Here is a 21885-nt window from a genome sequence, read left to right as displayed (position 1 = left end):
CTGGATCCATAGTGGCCAGGACTGTGGGCATATCATCCATCAAAGTTTGCATTGCTTCCCTGGCGGATCTTCGTATGTTATTGCGCTCCCGAGCCTCGAGGGTGATGCGATTCTTCAGCTGGTTGAGTACGCCAATTTCCTAGCTAGTGTTTCATCCAGGAAGATGGGCCACCTTACTCGGTCTTGCTCTCGGGGCGACACGCCCATGGAGCATGCTCCCTTGATCCCTATCCGAGGCCTCAGTAGTCGCATCAGGCGAGAGTAGGGATTTCAAGATTGGGAGGCTAGGTCAGAGGTTCTTGTCCAGTTCACTCATGCTGCCCAGCATCTCGACCAGGCTTAGCAGGAGGAGGGCCCTAGCTGTTGACAGGTAGTCCACCACCTTGATGGCATTGCCGTCCGCCCCTTCAAGAGTGCCATCGGCATGATCACCATGCAGGTGGTCCCCCAGCGGTAACCAGCATCATACTGGCAAACTGTTATGAGCATTTAGTTTCCGATGAGCAGGTCGACGACGTGACGACTTCCCACGCCGCCTTGGAGATTCATGCAGATCTTGTGAACCACTTCTTATGAGGAGATAAGTGTGCCATGTGGCAACACGTGTGCGTGATTGTGTTGAGTCAAAAGATAAGGTCCTGCACTTGCAAAAAGGACATGTACTTTCACGTTATATCAATCAAGCATTTTGTGAGTTTTGTGTCTAACACTCGGTCAATGAGCAGATGCTTCTGTTGGTACTGGATTCAGGCATCATTGTTTAGGGGAGAGTGCAATGGATTATTGTCAGGAATGGGGATGACCGGGTGATGCTTGCAATAGGTTGGCAGGGCAGATTGAGTTCTGGATCCAAGTGAGATGCTCTTCACGAGATTGATTTTTGGTGCACAGGTGGAGATTTAACATACTGGAGGATCTAGAGGATAGAGGAGACTTGATGACGATCACTAGGAGTGAGTACACGGCCTGAGAGGAGCTGGTCCTCTCCCTGAGAGGACATGATCCTTGTTAAGATCCCTCCCTAAGCCTAAAGTAAAAAATCTTGCATTTTGTCAGGTTAAAAAGTTAGAAATGAAATGAAATGTTACAATAACGTCTTCAAAAGGCCAAAGTGACCTATGAGACCAAAGTTACAACCATATGACATCTGATACACTATCTGGAAAAGAAAAGAAAGGACTGAAGGTAAGTATCTAGCCCTACAATACATCAGTAGGGAGCATCCGGAAGCAGCAACTAGGGAGAGTGGGAAGCTAATGCTACTAGTCAAAATGGGGTACATGAGTACATGGATACATGAATACATGAATATGGGGGAGTACAAAAGTGACAGTGAGTACAACAATATATGGCTGGAGTGGTAATCATCCTAGGAGCTCTAGCATGGGTCTCTGCTGGATGGCGTGGATATCTGCCATAGTGAGATGCTTGGTCGGACGAGCCCGATGCCTCGCAATGATGTTCTGAATCCTCCGGTGTAGGCACTCTAGAGAAAATTACTCTAGAGAGAGAATATTGAGTTTTGAAAATATGCTTGAATGAGATTCTTCTTTTTGATCCTGAGAACTCACATATTTAGTTAGAATTCGTATTTGAAGTCAAACAGTTAAGAAAAGGATTCCCATGGAAACACTACTATGGTAAGACCATAGATTTTGGAAAATATTTAACTTAGGTTAGATTAGGGATTTTTCTACGGTTCACAAGGAATAACTGAATTTCTTAGAAGAAATCTCATAAATCTTTGAGAGATGTGATGCAACAATGGTAATGTGTTTTGATGTAAATTTTTTATTAGCTGAACACATTATATATATATATATATATATATATATATATATATATATATATATATATATATATATATGTTTATTTGAATCATTATTCCAAAAGTGAAATGAAAGTGAAATTATATATATATATATATATATGTTTATTTGAATCATTATTCCAAAAGTGAAATGAAAGTGAAATGTGTTCAGCTAATAAAAAATTTACATCAAAACACATTACCATTGTTGCATCACATCTCTCAAAGATTTATGATAATGGGAGAGTTAAACTGTATCATTGTAAATACCATGGTTATGGTATGAAGGAAAAAATAAAGACATGACTCATCTATTTGAAATATGTCTTTTTCTCATACACATAAATATGTATAAAAGATAGCATATGCATATGGAGAATCTTGGTATAATCCACATAGAATAGTCTCGCCTTTTGAATTCTTTGATACTTAAAGAATGCTTATGCTAAAGAGTAATAAGAGCTTGATACTTAAAAAATATTTGTGTAAAAGTTTTTTTATGAGGTGTAAGAAGTGTCATACAATAATGAGTGCTTGGCACAATTTATGCTTATGTCCTTGATACTTAAAGAATGCTTATGCTAAAGAGTAATAAGAGCTTGATAGTTAAAAAACATTGGTGTAAAAGTTTTTTTATGAGTTGTAAGAAGTGTCATAACAATAATGAGTGCTTGGTTTGATTTATGCAAAAGTCTTATGAGGTTTAAGAAATGTCGGAAGAATAATGAGTACTTTACACTTATTTATGCAAAAGTTGCATAAAAAAGCAATGAGTGCGTGGTACTTAAAAAATACTTATAAAAATACATTCTCATGAGGTGTCAAAAGTAGCACATAAGCAATCAATACTTGGGCTTTTAAAATATTTTATGCAAAAAAATAAAAATAAAAATAAATAAATGAAGAAATAAATAATGTATGGAATTGATTAAAATAAGCCAAAATTGACATACGGAAAAGATAGGAACGCTAACCAAAAGAGTCTTGTTGAATAATAACTCCATGTAATATGTAAAAGAGATCTAATGAGCTTATGCCTCAAGGGCTTTATGTAAAGCTTCCTTCAATAAGAAATAACCTCTCTTTTTATGTATAAATAAAATTCTCTTCATCTTATTTTAGAACATACGTAAGTAGAAGTAAAATGACGCTATTTTTTTTTCTTCTAATTTTTACTTTTTTGAAACCTGTTTCAACCTATACTCTATTAGTTTTATTCATAAATCCTTATCTTTTTACTCACTCTTGGTGAGAAGCTTAAGCTATGAAAATAATCTTAATCGTTAGTCACTTTTGGTGTTTTATTTTGTTTAGTTAGTTTCTCATGTCTCTCTTTAAGCATGTTTAGGTCTTTCTCCATTTTCTTAGTAATGCTTGTTAGAAGCTCTCTTTTTAAAGATAAAAGTGGAATAATAACGAAGTTACATCAAAATTTTGATAAGTGGAATAGTTAATTTGGTGGGTTGCTTTAATGGAAAGCTTGTCTTTCTTCTCTTTTCTCGAGATAAGAGTAATGCTTGTGAAAGTATTTTACAATGTTTTCATAAGCTCAATTGGCTATTTAGACTAGCAATTGATTAGTTACTGATGCTTTACACTCTTAGGAGATTCAAGCTTTCATGGAAATCTTATCATTTTCTCTTTTTCATGAGATGAAGATAATGTTTATTCCAGCCTTCTCATAGTAAAATAGTAAACGCATTAAGTTAATTAGCGGTAATTGCTGTCGAGCTTGAGCTATACACCCCTCTCGAATGTTTGCGCTGCCTGCGTCCGCACTCTGCCCATTCCCCCTGCCCTCCCTCTCTCGCTGCTGTTCTTTTCTCTCCCTGCTCGCCTGCACGCTCCCCTCCCGCCTGTGCGTTCTCCCTAATCCCTTCCGCCAGCGCTTCCCTTCCCTTTCCGCCGGCGCCCTCTTCCTTCTGCATTCAAACCTTCTGCTGCTTTTTCTCCTCGCGTGCGTCCTTTTCTATTCTTCGTCTGCGCCCTCCCCGTTGGTCTCCCCTCTCGCCCCCCCTCTCGCCCCCTTCTGTTCAGTTGCGGCTCCCTCCTCCCATCCTTCGCTCTCTTTTCTGCGTCTCCTCCCTCTCTTTCGCTCTCCATTCTCTCCCCTTTTTTTTTTCTTTTCCCCTTCTCTCTCTCTCTCTCTCTCTCTCTCTCTCTCTCTCTCTCTTTCCTTTCCTTTCCTATTCTTTTCTTTTCTTTTCTTTTCTTTCTTGCTCTCTTCTCCTCTCTCTCCTCTCTCTCTCTCTCTCTCTCTCCATCAGCACCATATCCAAGAGTGGCTAGCTCACTTACACACACCCGGAGATCATGCTCCGAGGTATTTTTGGCTCGCCATCGCCTATGTATCACATATTACACCCCCATTATGGTACTGGTTGGAGCTAGACAGATCTGCATTGCATTCTTGTATACCCTGCGCATATAGGTTGTATGCTGAGCCTCTAGCAGTAGTGCTTCATCCATCACACCCCCCCACTAGCTCAGTACTTTCATAGTTTATTTCATGTTCATTTTGTCCTTTTTTTTTTCTGGACATCCAGAAAACATTGACAGTTGTACATTGATTTGTCTCATAGGTCGAGTTTAGCTTCTAGTAGACGTTAATACAGCTTTCTTTCTTTCTTTCTTTCTCTCTCTCTCTCTCTCTCACACACCCCCATTAGCTCAGCACTTTCATAGTTTATTTCATGTTCATTTTGTCCTTTTTTTTTGGACATCTAGAAGACATTGACAGTTGTACATTGATTTGTCTCATAGGTCGAGTTCGGCCTCTAGTAGACGTTAATACATCTCTCTCTCTCTCTCTCTCTCTCTCTCTCTCTCTCTCTCTCCCCTAGACTACATTAGAGGGAGATAACAGAGATACGGGCTCAACATCAGCACCATATCCAGGAGCGGCTAGCTCACTTACACTCACACCCGGAGATCATGCTCCGAGGTATTTTCGCCTCGCCATCGCCTATGTATCACATATTACACCCCCATTATGGTACTGGTTGGAGCTAGACAGATTTGCATTGCATTCTTGTATACCCTATGCATATAGGTTGCATACTGAGCCTCTAGCAGTAGTGCTCCATCCATCACACCCCCCCTCTAGCTCAGTACTTTCATACTTTATTTCATGTTCATTTTGTCCTTTTTTTTTCGGGACATCCAGAAGATATTGAGGAGGTGGTGGATTCATATGTGTACCTGGGGATTACATTTACGACTCCGCCAGGAAGATTTACTATGGCACAGGCAGCCATGGATAGACTCACACGAGGGTATGCAGCTCTGGCCATGCTAGAGAGATAGTGTCACCAGGCACACTTCCAGGAGCCCCGCACGAAGGGGTGGTTGTTTGACACACTAGTCACCCTTGCTTTGATGTATGCTGTAGCAGTATGGGCACGTGGGCTCGCCACCTCCACATGGTCTTAGATAGAGAGGCCTCAGATTCTCATGCTCTCCGGATGATCCGAATCAAACCCTCCGTCCCACATGACATTGTCCGGACGGAGTTTGGTGCACCTACTATGCTAGTAGAGGCCCTCTTCCAGACGATCTGCTTCATACAGAGGATCAGAGATATGCCATTAGATCGACTCTCACATAGAGCTTTTGAGGTGTCCAGGCAGCTCGCAGAGAGTGGAGATAGGAGATCATGGTATTCACAGATGATACAGTGGCTCACTCAGCATGGTCTTGACATAGATCACCTGCCACCTTTCCAGTATGATATACATGCACCACACATCCAGCTCTCTCACAGTGAGAGGAACAGAGTCCTTCGGCAGGATGTATGGCAGCGATACACTCAAGAGACTTGGATTACACCGAGTCAGCCTCTACCGCCGAAGATGCTATACTACAGAGATCAGTTTATGCGTATCTCAGCGGATGGATTCAAACAGAGACGTGGATACGTGGATGTGTACATGCCTCACAGTGCCCGAGTGGTGATTACCCAGCTCAGAGTGTCATCACACCAGCTTGAGATTGAGGCAGGTAGGCAGCACGGATCCCCAGAGCAGAGAGGATATGGAGACTATGCCAGGACAAAACCAAACTTTTTAGAGTATTTCTAAGTATAGAGACACATATAGTCTATAGAGAACATATTCTAAACATTCTTACTTCAAAAGACAAGAAAGAGAACAATTTTTTTTTCAAATCTATAGTCTTAGCATGAGAGTGTTTACATGGAAATCCTTATACTTAAATTTTCTTGTTAGTTTGACTTCAATTTCAAATTGTGGCCGAACGTGTGAGTTCTCAAGATTAAAAGAAAGAAGTTTATTCAAATATATTTTCAAAACTCAACATTCTCTCTCTAGAGTAATTTTCTTTCTGTAGCTTTTTACATGATAAATTGTAAGAATTTTTACTTTAGACTTAGGGAGGGATCTTATAATCCATGGCACTTATCAGAGTTTGACCGAATGCCATGATTTTTGTTGCTTCTTCAAATCAGACTAGAGGTTGCAGGGACTGAACTCCTCATGCACTGACATATTTTATGTGGATGAGTGGGCTTACAGCAGGGATGATTTGGTTGGTATTCTCTATTCTCGTAGGCACTAGGTTGTCAAATCATTTGCTAGTTGTGCTTCTCTTAGAGGATGCTTGGAGACCAGGGCATATGCAGAGTGTCCGAATCCTTGACAGCTTCGTCTGGGACTCTGAGATCACCAGAAGAGTCGAAGAGATTTGGGAGTCCCTTTCTTTTAGACCGAGAGAGATGGCAGCCGCGCTCTACTATGGACTTCGGGAGATTAACACCCTTTTACAAAACACATTTCAGGACCGACTCACCAAATTTAGAGAGCAATAGAGGAGTCTCTGCAGGGGCCTGGCCTTTCTCCAGTGGGCTGCAAGAGCAGATCCCAGGTAGTTCGTGGGTATCTTAGTTGGAGGTAATCCGCACAAAGATCCGATCGATTGAGGAGAGGAGGGTGGAGTATTGATACCATGCTAGGGTCTCCTTTTGGACTCAACCAGGGGATTGGATCACCTGTGCTTTCTTTGAGACAAGAGTCCCTCGTAATCACAGAGATGGGGTCCAGAGATTGAGGAGCCTAAATGGTACCATTGAGACGAATCTCTCCCATGTTTGGGCTATCACCACAAGTTTTTTCAAAAATCTTTTTTCAGCATACTCCCCCTCCCCTCAAGTGGAGGAGACCAGAGAGTCCGGCAACATACATGGGAGGTGGTACACCTGAACCTAAAGGCTCTTTTGTGCTTGCGTGTTACGTGATTTGCTCTGTACCCTTCCGCGGGACAAGTGTTGAGAATGGCTTGCAAGTCTCTCTCTTCCCACATTATCGGGATCTCATGGAAGTGTAGCAAACCGGAAGCGTAAACCAAAAGTATTTTCACCTAAACACTATAATTAACCATTGAATTCAGCATAAGCATTGAAACATCATTTCACAAATACACATCAAAAGATTTGGTTCTTTCCAATATGACACATTTGCACAACATTAGGGACCAAAAGATGGGCATTTTTGAAAGCTTCACCTCTTCGGTTAGGGTTTGCTGCTGCCATCTACTATACTATGGAGGGTAGAACTTCATCGTGGAGTGTGCGGAAACATAGAGAGAAGAGAGAAACAATGCTCATATGTTTGCACGATCCAATAATGAGTATTGGATTGCTTGATATGATTTGAAGTACACCTTTTATATGTTGCAAACCTTATCGTTAGACTCACATAAATCACATATATATATTAGAATATGACACATGACACTCAGTTATCTTATCTAGATCAGAGGGCGATCATACATCTTATAGGTATACATACACATACATGAGGTGTTTACGCCTAAATAGGTGCTCACACCTATACAAACACATGTAGATGGATACACACATACTGATTGGTGTATGTGGTGGACATACAGGACATAAGAAACTTCGAAATACCTAACAATTTTCATTACCATTAAGGAGTGAAATACATCAAGCATCATCAGCCAAGGCCCAACCTTGTCAAACTACCACTTCTTTTCCTAATGCACGTGAAGACAATAGCAAATAATATCTTCCAAATGATTGGCATTCCTGAGCCCTTCATTACCGTGAGAGCACCATGGGATCCCATCCCCATGTGATCATGCGTAAATCCGTCAAACTTGGACACTCAACCAGTTTAAATTCATTCACTACCTTGCCCTTGGCAAAGGCTCAAGTGAAGCTTTACACTTGTGAACATTGTTGTTAATGGCTCTTGCACTTAGGTGTATCAACCTACATTTCATTTGCCCAAAGAACTCTCCCAACCGTCTTCATCGTGTACCTGAAACATATCAAATTGAATGGTAAGGTGAAGGTTTTGATTCTTAGCAATATTTCAGCAGTTAATCCTCAAGATTTAAGAGGTGTTGCAAAATTTGTAGGTCTGAAATTAGGTTTTGTATACCCTAATTCTTGGACAGCAGCACATGGTAATGCTCCTTTCTATGAGGGCAACTCACACGTTTAAAAAGATGTTTTGTAGACCCTAGTTCTTGGATAGTAGCACATGATAGTGTTCCTTTCTAAAAGGGCAATACACACAATCAAAAAGAGTTGAACAACAGCTGAAAACAACTAGTATTGGGCTGTGAAACATGTTGGTCATGACCACTCCCGGCTAGTTCAGGTGTGAACAGAGCTTACTCACGGGCACTTTTTCCTGTGGCTGGACACATGTTTTTTCCCCGTGCCAATTTAGAGACATTATTTATATGGGTGCAAATTTGTTGTTTTGATTGATCATGAGTTGATCAAGAACTATTGTGATAGACCTCTGTTGAGGGGAAAGAAGTCATGGTGGGCTGAGTTGATGCAGGATTTTGATATGGAGATTCGGTATCAGAAAGGTAGTCAGAATAGGATTGCTGATACATTGAGTCGTATTAGGGAGGTGAATCTTTTGTGTTTCACCGAGATTCAGGCTGATCTTTATGATTCCTTGAGAGGGCTATGTGAGACCGATAGGTATTTTAATTAGTTTTGGTAGCAAGTCCAGGTGGGAGCTCCATTACTACAGACTAGAGCTCAAGGATCATTCCACCTGCCACGGTGGCTGGAGGTCAATATCTTATTCAGAACGAGTTATTATTCTAGAATGATAGAGTTTGCGTGCCAGATAGTGCTGAGATTAGGAGGATCCTTTATGACTGTCACAACGCTCCTACAGTAGGCCATCCGGGTGTGCAATGAACCTATAATTTGGTAAAAGATATATGTGGTAAAGTGTCATGAGTGTCGGGTGAGCTAGGCTGAGCGCCTTAGGATCGGAGGACTATTACATCCTCTAGAGATTCCTTATAATAAATGGGCGAGTATCTCCATGGATTTTATTGCCAGTTCACCATGCACTCGTAGAGAGCATGAGGCCATTTGGGTGGTGGTAGACAGATTGACAAAGATGGCAAGATTTTTACCCACAAGAAAAACAATAACTACCTCTGAATTGACACAACACTTTGTTGAGCAACTTTTCAGGTTCTATGGGTTCCATTATGACATAGTGAGTGATAGGGACTCGAACGTTTATTGGACACTTCTGGTAGCTAGTCTTCCAAAAATTAGAGACCAAGTTGAGTTTGAGTTCCTCTCATCATTCTCAATCTGACGGTCAAACGAAAAGGGTGAATAAGGTTTTGGAAGATATTCTTCGTGCATACGTCTCCAAGAGACTGTGATAGGTATGTGCCTCGACCAGAGTTTCTACTCATGCCACGGACATGGCAGAGCATATATAGTCTTGCTGAGGGCTCTTGTTGGTAGGCACTGGTGGTACGGGACACTAGGGCTGATTGGCATGTATATAAAGAGTGGAGTCTTAGCCCTTGGCTCGGGGGTGGATGGAAGCATAGATCCTATGGTTGGATGGTGTGAGCTAGCGTGCATCCTTTATGTTTGGTTAACTCTAATCTTGTGTTGGTGTCATATTCGTGACTATACACATGTGGAGGAACACCATGGAAGGCTAGGTATAGACCCTGGTATGTGTGCATGGTTTAGTACGTGGAAGAATTCCATGAAAGGATTGAGATCCTGGTGTGAGTTTCTGGCATGGCTTACTACATGTGGAAGGGCTCCATGGAAGGATTGGTATCTTGCTGTGAGTTCTTGGCATGGCTTAGTACATGTGGAAGGGCTTCATCGAAGGGTGGCGGACAGTTTATGGAGTGTTCACATCAGTTGGAGCAATTTTTAATGAAACTTGGCCATTATTCAAGGGTGGACACTCTACATGCAATATTAGCTCCACGAGTTGCTAATCACGGAGGGAGAAGCCAAGATTAGCTAGGTGCCTACTTCTGGCAGTTTCTAGTGTCTAGGGTTTTGACAGGTGTCAGTTTGCATGCTGGCCAGCACTGTTGGAGCTGGTCGACTGCTGCCAAGGCTGCATAAAGGCAGATCGCTTGCTCCTACAGGTGCTGCAGACAGAGGCGCCTTCTTTCTCTCTCTTTTCTGGTGCAGGCGACTACTTCTGGCTCATCGCCGGAGCTGGTTGACTGCTGGACAACAGTCATAGGGGCTGGTTTCTGATGCTCCAGAGGCCCTGAACTCAAGGCAATCAACAAGACACCCTTCCCTACACTTGGGGCGACCTATCCAGCAAGATTTTGGGCTGAAAACAGCGCTGTACGGTCTATTCCAGCAGGTTTCTTTGTGATGAAATCAAAGGCAAACAATGTTTATACCTACGTGAGGCCTGTGGCTCTAAGGGTGGAACCTCCGAGTGGCCAGAGCTAAGGTTTACATGGCTGGTTATTCGGGACAGCTCTCTATTGCTAGAGGGTGTAATCACGTACTAGAGTATGGCTGTGCTAGAAGGACTCTTGGAAGACTAAGATCGAAGTCTCAGGCATTTGTTTTACTTGTTTTCATCATATTCTGGATGTATCTGGTGCCAACTGGTCAGTGTACTTACTCTCTGGCACCCGTTTTCTTGTACAAGAACACTTTGTTGGTAATAAAGATACCTTAGGGGGGGCTGGCCCAACTTCAGTCCCTAGCGCAATGTCTTGTGCAGGCTTTATCGTTCTTTACAATGGTTTTAAAGCATGTTTATGTGTTGTCAGATGCCTATGTATTTTACCATGATGCTATGTATGGACAAGATTTTCTGTGCTCACGTTTCCGGATTGTGACAATTGGATTGAGTGCTTGTTACACTTGACCAATGCATGCCCAAGGAGTAGAAGGCCCCACCAGCAGGAAATGATGTACCACATGGCGAAAAGAACCTAGTTCGCCACCACAACTCGGCCAGCTAAGGAAAGCTTGGCTAAACTCAAGTATAAAAACTTCTTGTGAATGCTTAGAAGAAGAGGGGCTACGTGCTACTCCGTAGAAATGTCAATACCAACCTGGTATCCGAGATAATGAATAGGAGTGCCGCTTGAGATCCACTCAAATGCCTCCATTGGCCACAATGTTAGGGCATGTGATGAGCCAACCCAAAAACTACACGACATGCGCTAGTTGATATGTGCGCCAGATGTGTGGCAAAAGATCTCGATCGCATCAATGAATCTCTGGAGATTTCCCATAGGTATGCTGCCGTGTCATTGGCAAACTCCAAGTCAAGCATATTCTCTTGTGAGTGGATAGGTAGGCAGCGGGCGCAGCCCGTGTAAACTAGCCTTGTGGACGGAGAGGAAACTGCTCATGAGCTCGGCTACAAACAAGAAAAGGAAAGGCATGAGAGGGCAGCCCTGTTGGCTTGAGCAATTAAGGGAGAATCTGTCACCTCGGGCCCCGTGGATGAGCACCTGACTTTGAGGGGAAGAATAACGTTCAGAAACACCTTGAACCCACTAAGCTAGTTCTTATATGGGTGTTTATGTGGAAAGATTAGACATGCGTGAACTAGATTATGGATTCAGTTATCAGATGTAGTTTGACTTTCCCTTGTTTATTCACAAGAGTGGAAATGTCTTAGGAGAGGAAGTATGTTCTATATCTAACGCTAATCCTTGGGTTAGGGGCCCAATCTGGCAAGGTTACAGAAGCCGTAGGATTAGGGAAAGCAAGTGGATATGGGTGGCTAAGGTGGATAATGAGTAAAACCATAGTTACTGAGTACTTATGACTACTTGGTTATTTATGGCAGTAGTGATCACTAAACATTAGTATTGAGTTGTTGATAGTCATCGATAGTGGGTCTGAGCCTAGACTAGAGACTTTCGTCATGGATTTCACATATGGGAGTGAGCCTTAGTCTCCAGCTTGGGAGTGGTTGCAATCGCAAACCTACAATTGGGAGGTGAGCTAGCCTGCACTCCTCCTTTTTGGTACTAATCTTGTTGGTTGTGTTTAGGGAGATCTTGGAGGGATCTTACAGGGGTAGGCCCTTCGACTTTCTCACTGCAGGATTGTTAGAGTTTCCTCCCACAATAGGTTTGGTCTCCGAGCACCAGTTCGAGATGGGAAATCATCAGCAGCATAGCTGCATGGCATATATGGTGGGCGCTTGCGTGGATTACTAAGGTTGGCCACGCTATTTTCTATGAGGAGGGAGTAGGTGGGCAGGCCCTCCGACTCTCATCGTAGGATTGTTATAGTTTCCTCCCCTGACGGGTCGGTAGAGCCTTGGTCTTGGGTTGCACGAGTCCGAGATGGGAGATCATCACCAACATAGCTACATGGCACATACGACGAGCCCGTTTGCAGTGAGGCCATCGAGGGCACTCTCACCCCTCAAGCTGAGAGTATCTGCATCATTTGGACTGACATCATTCATACCCTCCGTGGTCAGTGGGGGAAGCTTTAGGGCGGGTCAGATCGCATACCTTGTTGGCCAGAGGCATTCTGTGCATATGGCGCCCGCACGGGTCCCTTTCTCACTGATCGGTTTGGCGAGATTACCTGGCATTAAAGGCTGCTGGTGTGGCTCTTCCCCTGCCTCTTGTATGAGGTAGGTTTCCCTCCAAGAGCGGCCAACCATGGAGGGAGCCATCCCTCTCAGGTTTGTTCCTTGCCTCTTATGAGGGTTTTGAGCATGTACATTTAGCCCTCGGGCTGATGTTTTTAAACTTATAGATGGATCTCTTTTTTGGGAAAAAAAGTATAGCTTGCTGGCAGCGTAATCGTGATCCCCCCCCCCTCCTGCGATTTTGCTTGCGCCCATCCTTGCCTTCGCGTGCGCCCCCTCCTTCTGCTTTGCCTCCCTTCGATCCCCCCTCCTAGCCCCCGCTTAGCCCTCATCCTCCCCCCCCCCCCCCCCCCCCCCCCTGTTGGATGTTGGACTCACACACTCACACACACAAACCTGCACATTAGGGTTAGGTGCAGGGTAGAGAAGCTCACACACAGAAATGAGAGAGAGAGAGAGAGCCAAAAGTGTGGTATCCACAAAATGCAAGTCAACCCTTGCATGTGTGCCACATCCATATAATATAGAACTACAAAATATATTATGTGTCCTTTCACACTTGATGTCCAAGGGAAAAAACCACATGGGAAAAAGTGCCCTTGGTTAAGCCCTGTTCACACATAGCACTACCATAAGTGAGCATATGCCTACAAATCCCCCCTGTAGTGGAAGTGTGAACTTGTACAAGGTAGCAGATCACTCTCTGTATGAGAGTAAGCCCAAAGCTTTGCGGAAAGCTTCAAACTTTTCTCGAGGTAAAGCCTTTGTGAATAGATCTGCAACATTATCCTGTGTAGGGCAATAAGATAAACTGATCTCCCCTGCATGTAGACTCTCTCTGACATAGTGATAATGAATCTCTATGTGCTTGGTACGTGCATGAAATACTGGATTTCGTGCCACGGCCATAGCACTCTGGCTATCAGTGAGAATGGTGGTGGGTGTCTGCTGACACTCACGAAGATCAGCCAATAGTCTCCTCAACCATACACAATCTACTGTAGCTGTAAAGACTGCCCTGTACTCAGCCTCACAAGTAGATGTAGCAACAGTGGGTTGCTTTTTACTCAACCAAGATATGCATGAACTGCCAAGAAAAAAACAATTCCCACTGGTGGATTGCCTGGTATCATAATCACCAGTCCAATCTGAATCACTGTATGCATAAAGCTGCAAGTTGCCCCCCCTGGGATAGAACAAACCAAGATCCAGGGTACCCTTAAGATATCGAAAAATGTGTTTGACTGCTTGCCAATGCTTTGTGCCTGGGCTGTGCATGAATTTGCTCAACAAAGACACCCCAAAAGATATGTCTGGCCTCGTGTTACACAAGTAAATGAGGCATCCCACTGCCTGGCTGTAAAGCCCGGCCTCAAAAGGCTCTCCAATATCATGCATAGTAAGCCTTACACCTGGTTCTACCGGAGTAGAAATGGGCTTACATTCATCCATGTGAAACCTTTTTAGCAAACTTTTTATGTACTTAGTTTGCTGCATAACAATGCCATCATCTGTATGCATAAACTGTATGCCGAGATAGTAGTGTAAAGGCCCCAAATCTGACATATCAAATTCAGCTTTCAAATCAGCTTTGAAATCTGAAATTTGTGCTTTGCTTGTACCTGTAATGAGCATGTCATCTACATACAAGATGACTATGAGAATATCGGCATTGGTTTTCTTCACATATAATGTGCTTTCAGCTGGACTATTCTCATAACCTTGGCTGGTTAGATGAGCATGTATCTTATCATACCAAGCTCTTGGAGCTTGCTTTAACCCATACAATGCTTTATGCAACCTGCATACTTTGATATCCAATTGATGCACTTTCCATCCTTTATGGGCAGCCAATGCAATCACAGATCTTATTGTGGTCATTCTCGAAGTAGGAGCAAAAGTCTCTTCATAATCTATTCCCTTTTTCTGGGAGTAGCCTTTAGCCACAAGTCTTGCTTTGTACCTGTCAATAGTACCATCAGACTTTCTTTTGACTTTGTACACCCACTTTGTGCCAATTACATGCTTGCCTTTAGGCAATTCCACAAGATCCCATGTATTATTTTTCATGATAATGAAGCCCCAAATTTACCTTTGTTTCGATCAAAGGCACCAAATGCCTGATCAGCAGAAAGCATAGTAGTCTTGTTAGAACGAGACTGCTCTTCCTGCAATCAGAGAGTCACCAACTCATGAAAGGTATACAAGTTTGGATTACCCTTCATGAGTAGACGAAGAGTAGTAGCAAAACCTTGATAGGATTCTGGCAAACCCCGAAGCATTGTCGATACAAGTGAAGCATTTGGAATGACCTCATCAATGTTGATAAGCTGCTCTTGCAAATCGTTGATGCGGGTAAGGAACTTGTTGCGAATGGAAGCAACACGAGCCTCATTGCGAACCTGATACAAAGAAACAAGTACATACCATGCACCCTTAGCAGAAGTGCATGAACGAATGTGCGGCATAACGTGCCTTTTGCATGAAAGGTTAATCAAAGCATGTGCCTGAGCATCCTTGGCATCCCATCTTAGCTATTCTGGAGTGGGTGGCAAAGGTGCAGAAGATGTAGCACCACCTGAAGATACATCATCACCTGCATCACTAGTGCCTGAAGTAGTTGCTGCTCGTGCAGGAACAATGGGCATGACATCAGTCCCTGATACATAGACCCACAAATTCTTTGCACAACTAGTACATGTTTCATCATATTTTCCCACATAGGATAGCTGGTGCCATCCAACTTATCATCAATGGAGAGCATACCAAACAAATCACTAGTATTCCCAGACATGGCTGTCACAAATGTGTACAAACAGGTAGTGTGACTGAATCAAGGCGTCAACTACAATATGATTCAAGTGTACCACTGTGTTTGCTCAATACATAAGCATAAACCACATCAATTGGAATGAAAAAAATCTGCACAGTAACCCAATATTGAGGCAGCTGAAAGATTGGGGGAAATGCCCCAAATGTGTCTTTATCACCTCTATACCAATGTTGTAACACCCAAAAAATTGGAGGAAATGCCCCAATGCCAAGGGAATGTACCTATAATACCAAAAATGCTGGCAAATGTCTATAATAGACTTGCAAATAGTGTCGATTTCTGCAAAATCCCCAAATTTATATTGCAATTACACACCAAAGCTGTTGAAATCAATGGCAATGTTGCAATTGCAGGCTCAGTGGTGAAAAGCCCCAAAATTAATGCAATGAATTTGTTAATTTTCTAGCGATTTCTGAATTTTGAAAAAAATTTGTAGAAAAAAAATTTAGTGACAAATTATTGAGCGTGCATTGGGCAGCTTCAACAGATCGGGTGACAGGCAGTAGGTACAGTTGAGCATAATGTCTTCATAGCTTCAAAGAATTAATAACTACTAAGAGTTTTAAATCATGCACTACATCAGTGTGCTCCATGAGGTCTTAACTTTCAAGATTCGTAATCCATTGGTCTGCATCTTGCATAAGGATTCTGCCAATAGGAAACCCTCTTGCATCAAGAATTACTTCAAAAGATTTGCCAAATTTTGACAATTTTAGCACTGGTTTGGATACTAGGGAAACCTTAAGCTTATCAAAAGCACTTTGACACATTGGGGTCCACTTGAACAGTGCATATTTCTTAAGAAGAGTTATTAGAATTGAGGCAATATTGGTGTAATTTTGGATAAAGATCTTGTACCATCATATCAAACCCATAAATCATCTTACCTCTTTCATGTGTCTTTGATTTGGGCTACTCAATGACTGCTCATAACTTAACCTATCCCTCCACATGAGTGAAACCTAGCCTAGTTCCCCCCTCTTGGGAGGACCGCCCTTATGTACAGGTCGGTAGCAGGTACAAGCGGCGGCGCACTGTCTCGTAGCAGGTACAAGCGGCATAGGGCGGTGCAAGACAGGTACAGTTGGCGGCAGAGGGGAAGGCGACATACGACAGCTGCGTTGGTATAGTCGGGCGGCACAGGGTAGGCGTAGGGCGGTGCAGGATAGGCGGCGCAGGGCAGTAGAGCAGGGCGGCGCAGGGCAAGTGTGCGAAACCCTAACCCTAATCGTGCACTGATACCAATGTTGGGGTTGGGGGGGTTGGGGGAGCTTGCCTGTACACAAACACACACACACACGTAGAGAGCTTGAACAAGGAAACGTGAGAGAAATGAAATGAAATGTTATATTAACGTCTTCAAAAGGCCAAAGTGACCTATGAGACCAAAGTTACAACCATGCGACATCTGATACACTGTCTGGAAAAGAAAAGAAAGAACTAAGTATCTAGCCCCACAATACATCAGTAGGGGGGGCATCCGGAAGCAGCAACTAGGGAGAGTGGGAAGCTAATGCTACTAGTCAAAATGGGGTACATGAGTACATGGATACATGAATACATGAATATGGGGGAGTACAAAAGTGACAGTGAGTACAACAGTATATGGCTGGAGTCGTAATCATCCTAGGAGCTCTAGCATGGGTCTCTGCCGGAAATGTACTCACTAATGATGATAAGGTACAAAGTACAATGAGTACATAAAAGCCTAGGGCAAGGTGCGCAACACACATAAGTGTGTTCACACGGGAAAAAAATCTGTCCAGCCACAGGGCGTGAGTAAGCTGAGTTCACACCTTAACTAGCCGAGAGTGGCCAGACGGACATGACGAACAAGAACATTCAGGGTTTCGGGGGGCCTCAGTGCTTCCAGAGGCGAGGCGTCCTCAGAGGCGAGCTTCATAGAGCTACAGTTGGAGGATCCATCGACATTCTTTTCTTCTAGGAGCACCACCTCTCTAAGGGGCGTACCCACTGCTGCGAGAAGATTTTCCAAGCAGGACCCACACTTTTTGGTCTCCCTCTTTTGGCCCCTCTCGGTAACGCAGGGAGGAGTTTGTATTTCTATCAGTGAGGAACTCTTACTGGCAGTGAGACATGCTTAGGTGTCATAGTCTCTATGGGTTACTATTGAGATAGGAGAGGATTGCGTGGGCTTCCTCAACGTCTATGCCTCAAACACTGCAGCAGGTAGAGCCATATTTTGGAGCACAGTTCGTCAGGTCCTTTCTCAGGCTGACTTTTGGTGCATGGGTGGAGACTAACATGATTGAGGGAGCAAAGGACAGACTCGGAGTAGGTAGGGCCATAGTCTCAGGCAGAGAGTACTCTGCATGGGAGGAGTTGCTCTGGCACTCAGGGGACAATCTTTGGCATCTTCCAGAGTTTGGGCATAGCCCCGTGAGCCTGTTCTTCTCGCAGTCTGATCGGAGGAGGATCGGCCCCAACCTCTCTCGACCTGATAGATTTTATGTGGATGAGTGGGCTTGTGACGGTGAGGGCATCTTGGCTAGCACTACTTTTTCGGATTACGCTCCGGTTATTCTGACATTGGAGGACCCTTGGAGACAAGACATGCACGCAAGCTCTAGGATTCTGGACAGCCTTATTCAGAACCCCCAGATTTGCAGTGGGATAGAGCAGATTTGGGTGGGATTGGATTTTATTTCAGGCTCTTCTGCGTGCACCTTGGATGCGGGCCTTGGTGAGATAAGAAGTTTTTTGTAGGAGGCAGACCAGAGCAGATTGGAGGGATTCCGTGAGCAAGAGAGGAGTATGAAGAGGGGTCTAGCTTCTTCTCAGTGGCTTTAGGAGAGTTCCCCCGATAGCCCTTGAATTGAGTGCCAGCGTGCTGCTGCCCGCACGGAGATAAGATCCATCGAGGAGAGGAGGGTGGAGTGCAGATACCATGCTAGAGCTTCCTTTTGGACCTAGGCTGGCTGTAGAGTTACAGGAGACTTCTTTGAGATAGTAGGTCCTGATATAGGAGGAGAGATGGTATTTGCAGGTTGTGTGGACAAGATGGAGCCATTTTTTCTGAAAACAACCCCCCCCCCCCCCCCCCCCCCCCCCCCCAAAATGTGAGAGCCATCATCATCCCTTATTTTTCCCGATATCACCTCACGGGTGCCCCATTATCCCCAAAGGTGACGGATGTGCGCGAGGGTTTGGCGGCACATGAGAGAGGTGGTTCCCCTCGCTGTGTCGGTTGTATCCATGTCCTCGTAGTGTCCAGCTGAGTCAAGTCCTGCCTGATAAGTCTGGTAATCTCTGCCCGTGTGAGAGAGAGGGAGTTTGCATTTAGGGAGTACTGAAATGGAGGTAGCCTGTCCATACTAAAGCCATGCAGTTGGAACCAAGCTGTCATCTGTGCATACCAACATGATCCGTCTCCCTGTGATGCCAACTGTCGTGAGAGAGTGTGTGAGAGGGGATGCCTTGAGCAAGGTTTAAGCCTTAAGGAAGGGAGAGAGAGTGTGTATGAGAGAGGGAGAGACTTGTGAGAGAGAGTGTGTGAGTTTTGAGAGCTTAGAGGGGCCCTTATAGCCCCCGTCTAGAGACTGAAACGGACGAAAACGGGTAGAAACTGGCAAAACCAGAAGTGGTCCAAAAAAAGAAATCAACTATGCCCAGACGCCTCGAAGATTCCTACTTTTTTACCAACAGATTCCTATTGATCTATAATGCTTTTGAGTTATGTAGTTTGGTCCACTTTGAGTTGGTTAAGGTCTTTAGTCAGCTCCTTATTAAAGAATTCGAGGTGCGTGCTGCTGATTTATATGTGATGATGAGGCACACAACGTTTCTCAAGTGCTGTTTGTACTGTACAGCTCAGGGGATTAAAGATGTGTATTTGTATCATTGAAGTGCACCCAAGTATGATTAAGTAGCTAGGGTGTGGTATGTGACTGGTGGTCACTCTAACTGTTAGCCTACTTGTCTGTGGCTGAGGCCTCATGTGAGTTATGGTTGGATGTGTCATAACGTGTTATCACTGTTTTCAGGTTCTAGTGCATGGTTCTGCAGAAGCCACAGAGCACTTGAAACAACACAGTCTAAAGCATGTCCCCCACGTGTTTGCTCCAAAATTAGGGGAAACAGTAGATGTGACATCTGATTTGTCTGCGTACAAGGTGACAACCTTTTTGATTCACTGTGCTTTGAGTATGTACTCTGGAACAATTTTATATGGGCTGCTTAGCATCGTTTGGCAATGGGCTGTGTTTCAGGTTAGACTGACGGAACGGTTGATGAGTAATGTTCTCTTTAGAAAGGTATCTGGAAGCTGTTTTCTCATTTTCTCATGCTAGGGTTTGGGCAAAGTACTAAACTATTTGATAATTTGGCATTGCTCCAATAAATGGCTATAGTATGTGTCACTTCTATTTTGTAAACTGAGTAAATTGTCCGCTTCCAACATGTTACGATGCAGCTGGGGGATTACGAGCTTGCTTGGGTGGACGGAGAGGTTGGAAGCCGAGAAGAAGATGTGCTTCCTTTGTTGCCTCATTCAGGGATCCCTCCACCCCATAAAGCTGTCTTTGTGGGAGACCTTAAACTTGCAGATTTTAAGCAACTCTTAGCTTCGAAGGGTGTGCAGGTAGTGTGATCTCTTCCAAACTGTATGGAACACATGTATGTGTGTGCATATAGACACGTGTTCACATACAGGCATGCATGCACACAGTGCGCTCGTGCATACTTACACATACAAATGCATGTACCGGCGTGGGGTATGCGTGCATTCATGAGTGCACACATACATACATACAGACATACAGGCACACATTCATCCATGCAAACATACATCCATCCACACACACCCACATGCATGCGCACACATATCCATATATATCTATTGGTGTACATATATACATACATACGTTCATGCATCCATGCATGCATTCAGGCAGGCATGCAGCTGCCGTTACTTTTGTACCATCCAAATTCATCCTTTTAAACTTAGGATGTTTACTAGTAGTCCTTGTTTTTCTGGTAACAAATTAAGCCATTGCTGGTGGCTACTACTAATCTTTTCAGCATGATTGCTTTCCCTTGCAGGCAGAATTTACAGGCGGGGCGCTTAGATGTGATGGGAATTTTTCTGTACGAAAAGTGGGAGGGGATGCTGTGCAGAAGGTAACATAGTGCTTGATTTGTATACTCTTAACATAGAATTGATGCAAAATATCCAGAAACTTTTGGGGAGATGACTCGTGCAATTTTTTAACTGTTGTAATGGCTTGCAGAGTCAGCAAATTGTTTTTGAAGGGCCTTTATCCGAGGATTATTACAAGATGAGAGATAACTTGTACTCTCAGTTTTACATGCTGTGAGGGGAATCGAGATTTTGGATGACCTAGAAAGGTGATGATTAGTGGAACCTCAAGCTTTAATCTACGCTTTCTATTGTTATTTTATTTATTAGCTAACACAGACACATCAAATGATAAACTAATTATGTTTTTATGTTTTATTTGTGTTAATAAGGAGATCATGTATTAGCATACAAGATTAGTCATTAAAATATTTAATGTTTTAATATCTTTATATTTTTCGTTTTTTTTTCTGAAAGATTACTTATATGTAGGCATTACCACCCAGGCTGACATTGATTGATTGTTATTTTTGTATGTAATCATTTTATTTGTGCGTGGTTGTGTGTGTGTATGTGTGTGTGTGTGAGAGAGAGAGAGAGAGAGAGAGAGAGAGAGAGAGAGAGAAAGAAAGAAAGAAAGAAAGAAAGATTTTATTAACGTCTTCCAAAAGACCGAACTCGGCCTATGAGACAAATCGGAGTACCTGTATGGGGTATCCTCTGTCATCCCAACAAAATGAAAAAGTACTGAATAAAAAAGCTGAATCTGGGTGTGCAGGGGATGGAGCTCTATTACTAGGAGAGAGAGAGAGAGAGAGAGAGAGAGAGAGAGAGAGAGAGATTGAGATTTTATAAACATCTACTAAAGACCCAAAAGGTCTATGAGGCCGAAAGTGTTACATATGTTCCAAGTGTAAATTGAATGTAATTTTGATCATAGACATAAACATGGAAATATAGAAATGACAACCTAAAAAGGCTCGTGTGTATTATGCACGCCCTAATACCTATAAATACAAAGAAGATAAGGCAAGTGATGCTAGCGGGGCTTATCATATGTCATCCTGCTCAAGGAGAGAGAGAGAGAGACTTTTATCAATGTCTACTAAAGACCCAATGGGTCTATGAAACCAAAAAGTGTTACATAAGTTCAATGTGTAAACTGAAGATCATAAACATGGCAATAAAAACTTCCAAAAGAAAAATAGACCCATGTACTATTATGGGTCATACATGTACAGTGAATGTCAATGTCCGTACAGCCTTT

General features: G+C 43.4%; 1 protein-coding gene across 1 annotated transcript in view; it reads left to right on the top strand.

Annotated features, from left to right (window-relative positions):
* Positions 1–21885, top strand: part of CPSF100 (cleavage and polyadenylation specificity factor 100) — a 125583-nt gene that overhangs the window by 80814 nt on the left and 22884 nt on the right. The window contains exons 14-18 of the mRNA XM_086806586.1: positions 19525–19653; positions 19750–19794; positions 19953–20120; positions 20582–20659; positions 20770–20887. Of these exons, the coding sequence (XP_086662712.1) occupies positions 19525–19653; positions 19750–19794; positions 19953–20120; positions 20582–20659; positions 20770–20856 (507 nt within the window). The 3' untranslated portion in view covers positions 20857–20887. The remainder of the gene's footprint in view (positions 1–19524; positions 19654–19749; positions 19795–19952; positions 20121–20581; positions 20660–20769; positions 20888–21885) is intronic.

The sequence above is a fragment of the Cibotium barometz genome, chromosome 12, assembly GCF_041138505.1.
Source record: "Cibotium barometz isolate CiBa-2024 chromosome 12, ASM4113850v1, whole genome shotgun sequence".
Taxonomy (NCBI): Eukaryota; Viridiplantae; Streptophyta; class Polypodiopsida; order Cyatheales; family Cibotiaceae; genus Cibotium; species Cibotium barometz.
Note: the sequence above shows the minus strand (reverse complement) of the source record. Positions and strands in the feature narration are given on the sequence as shown.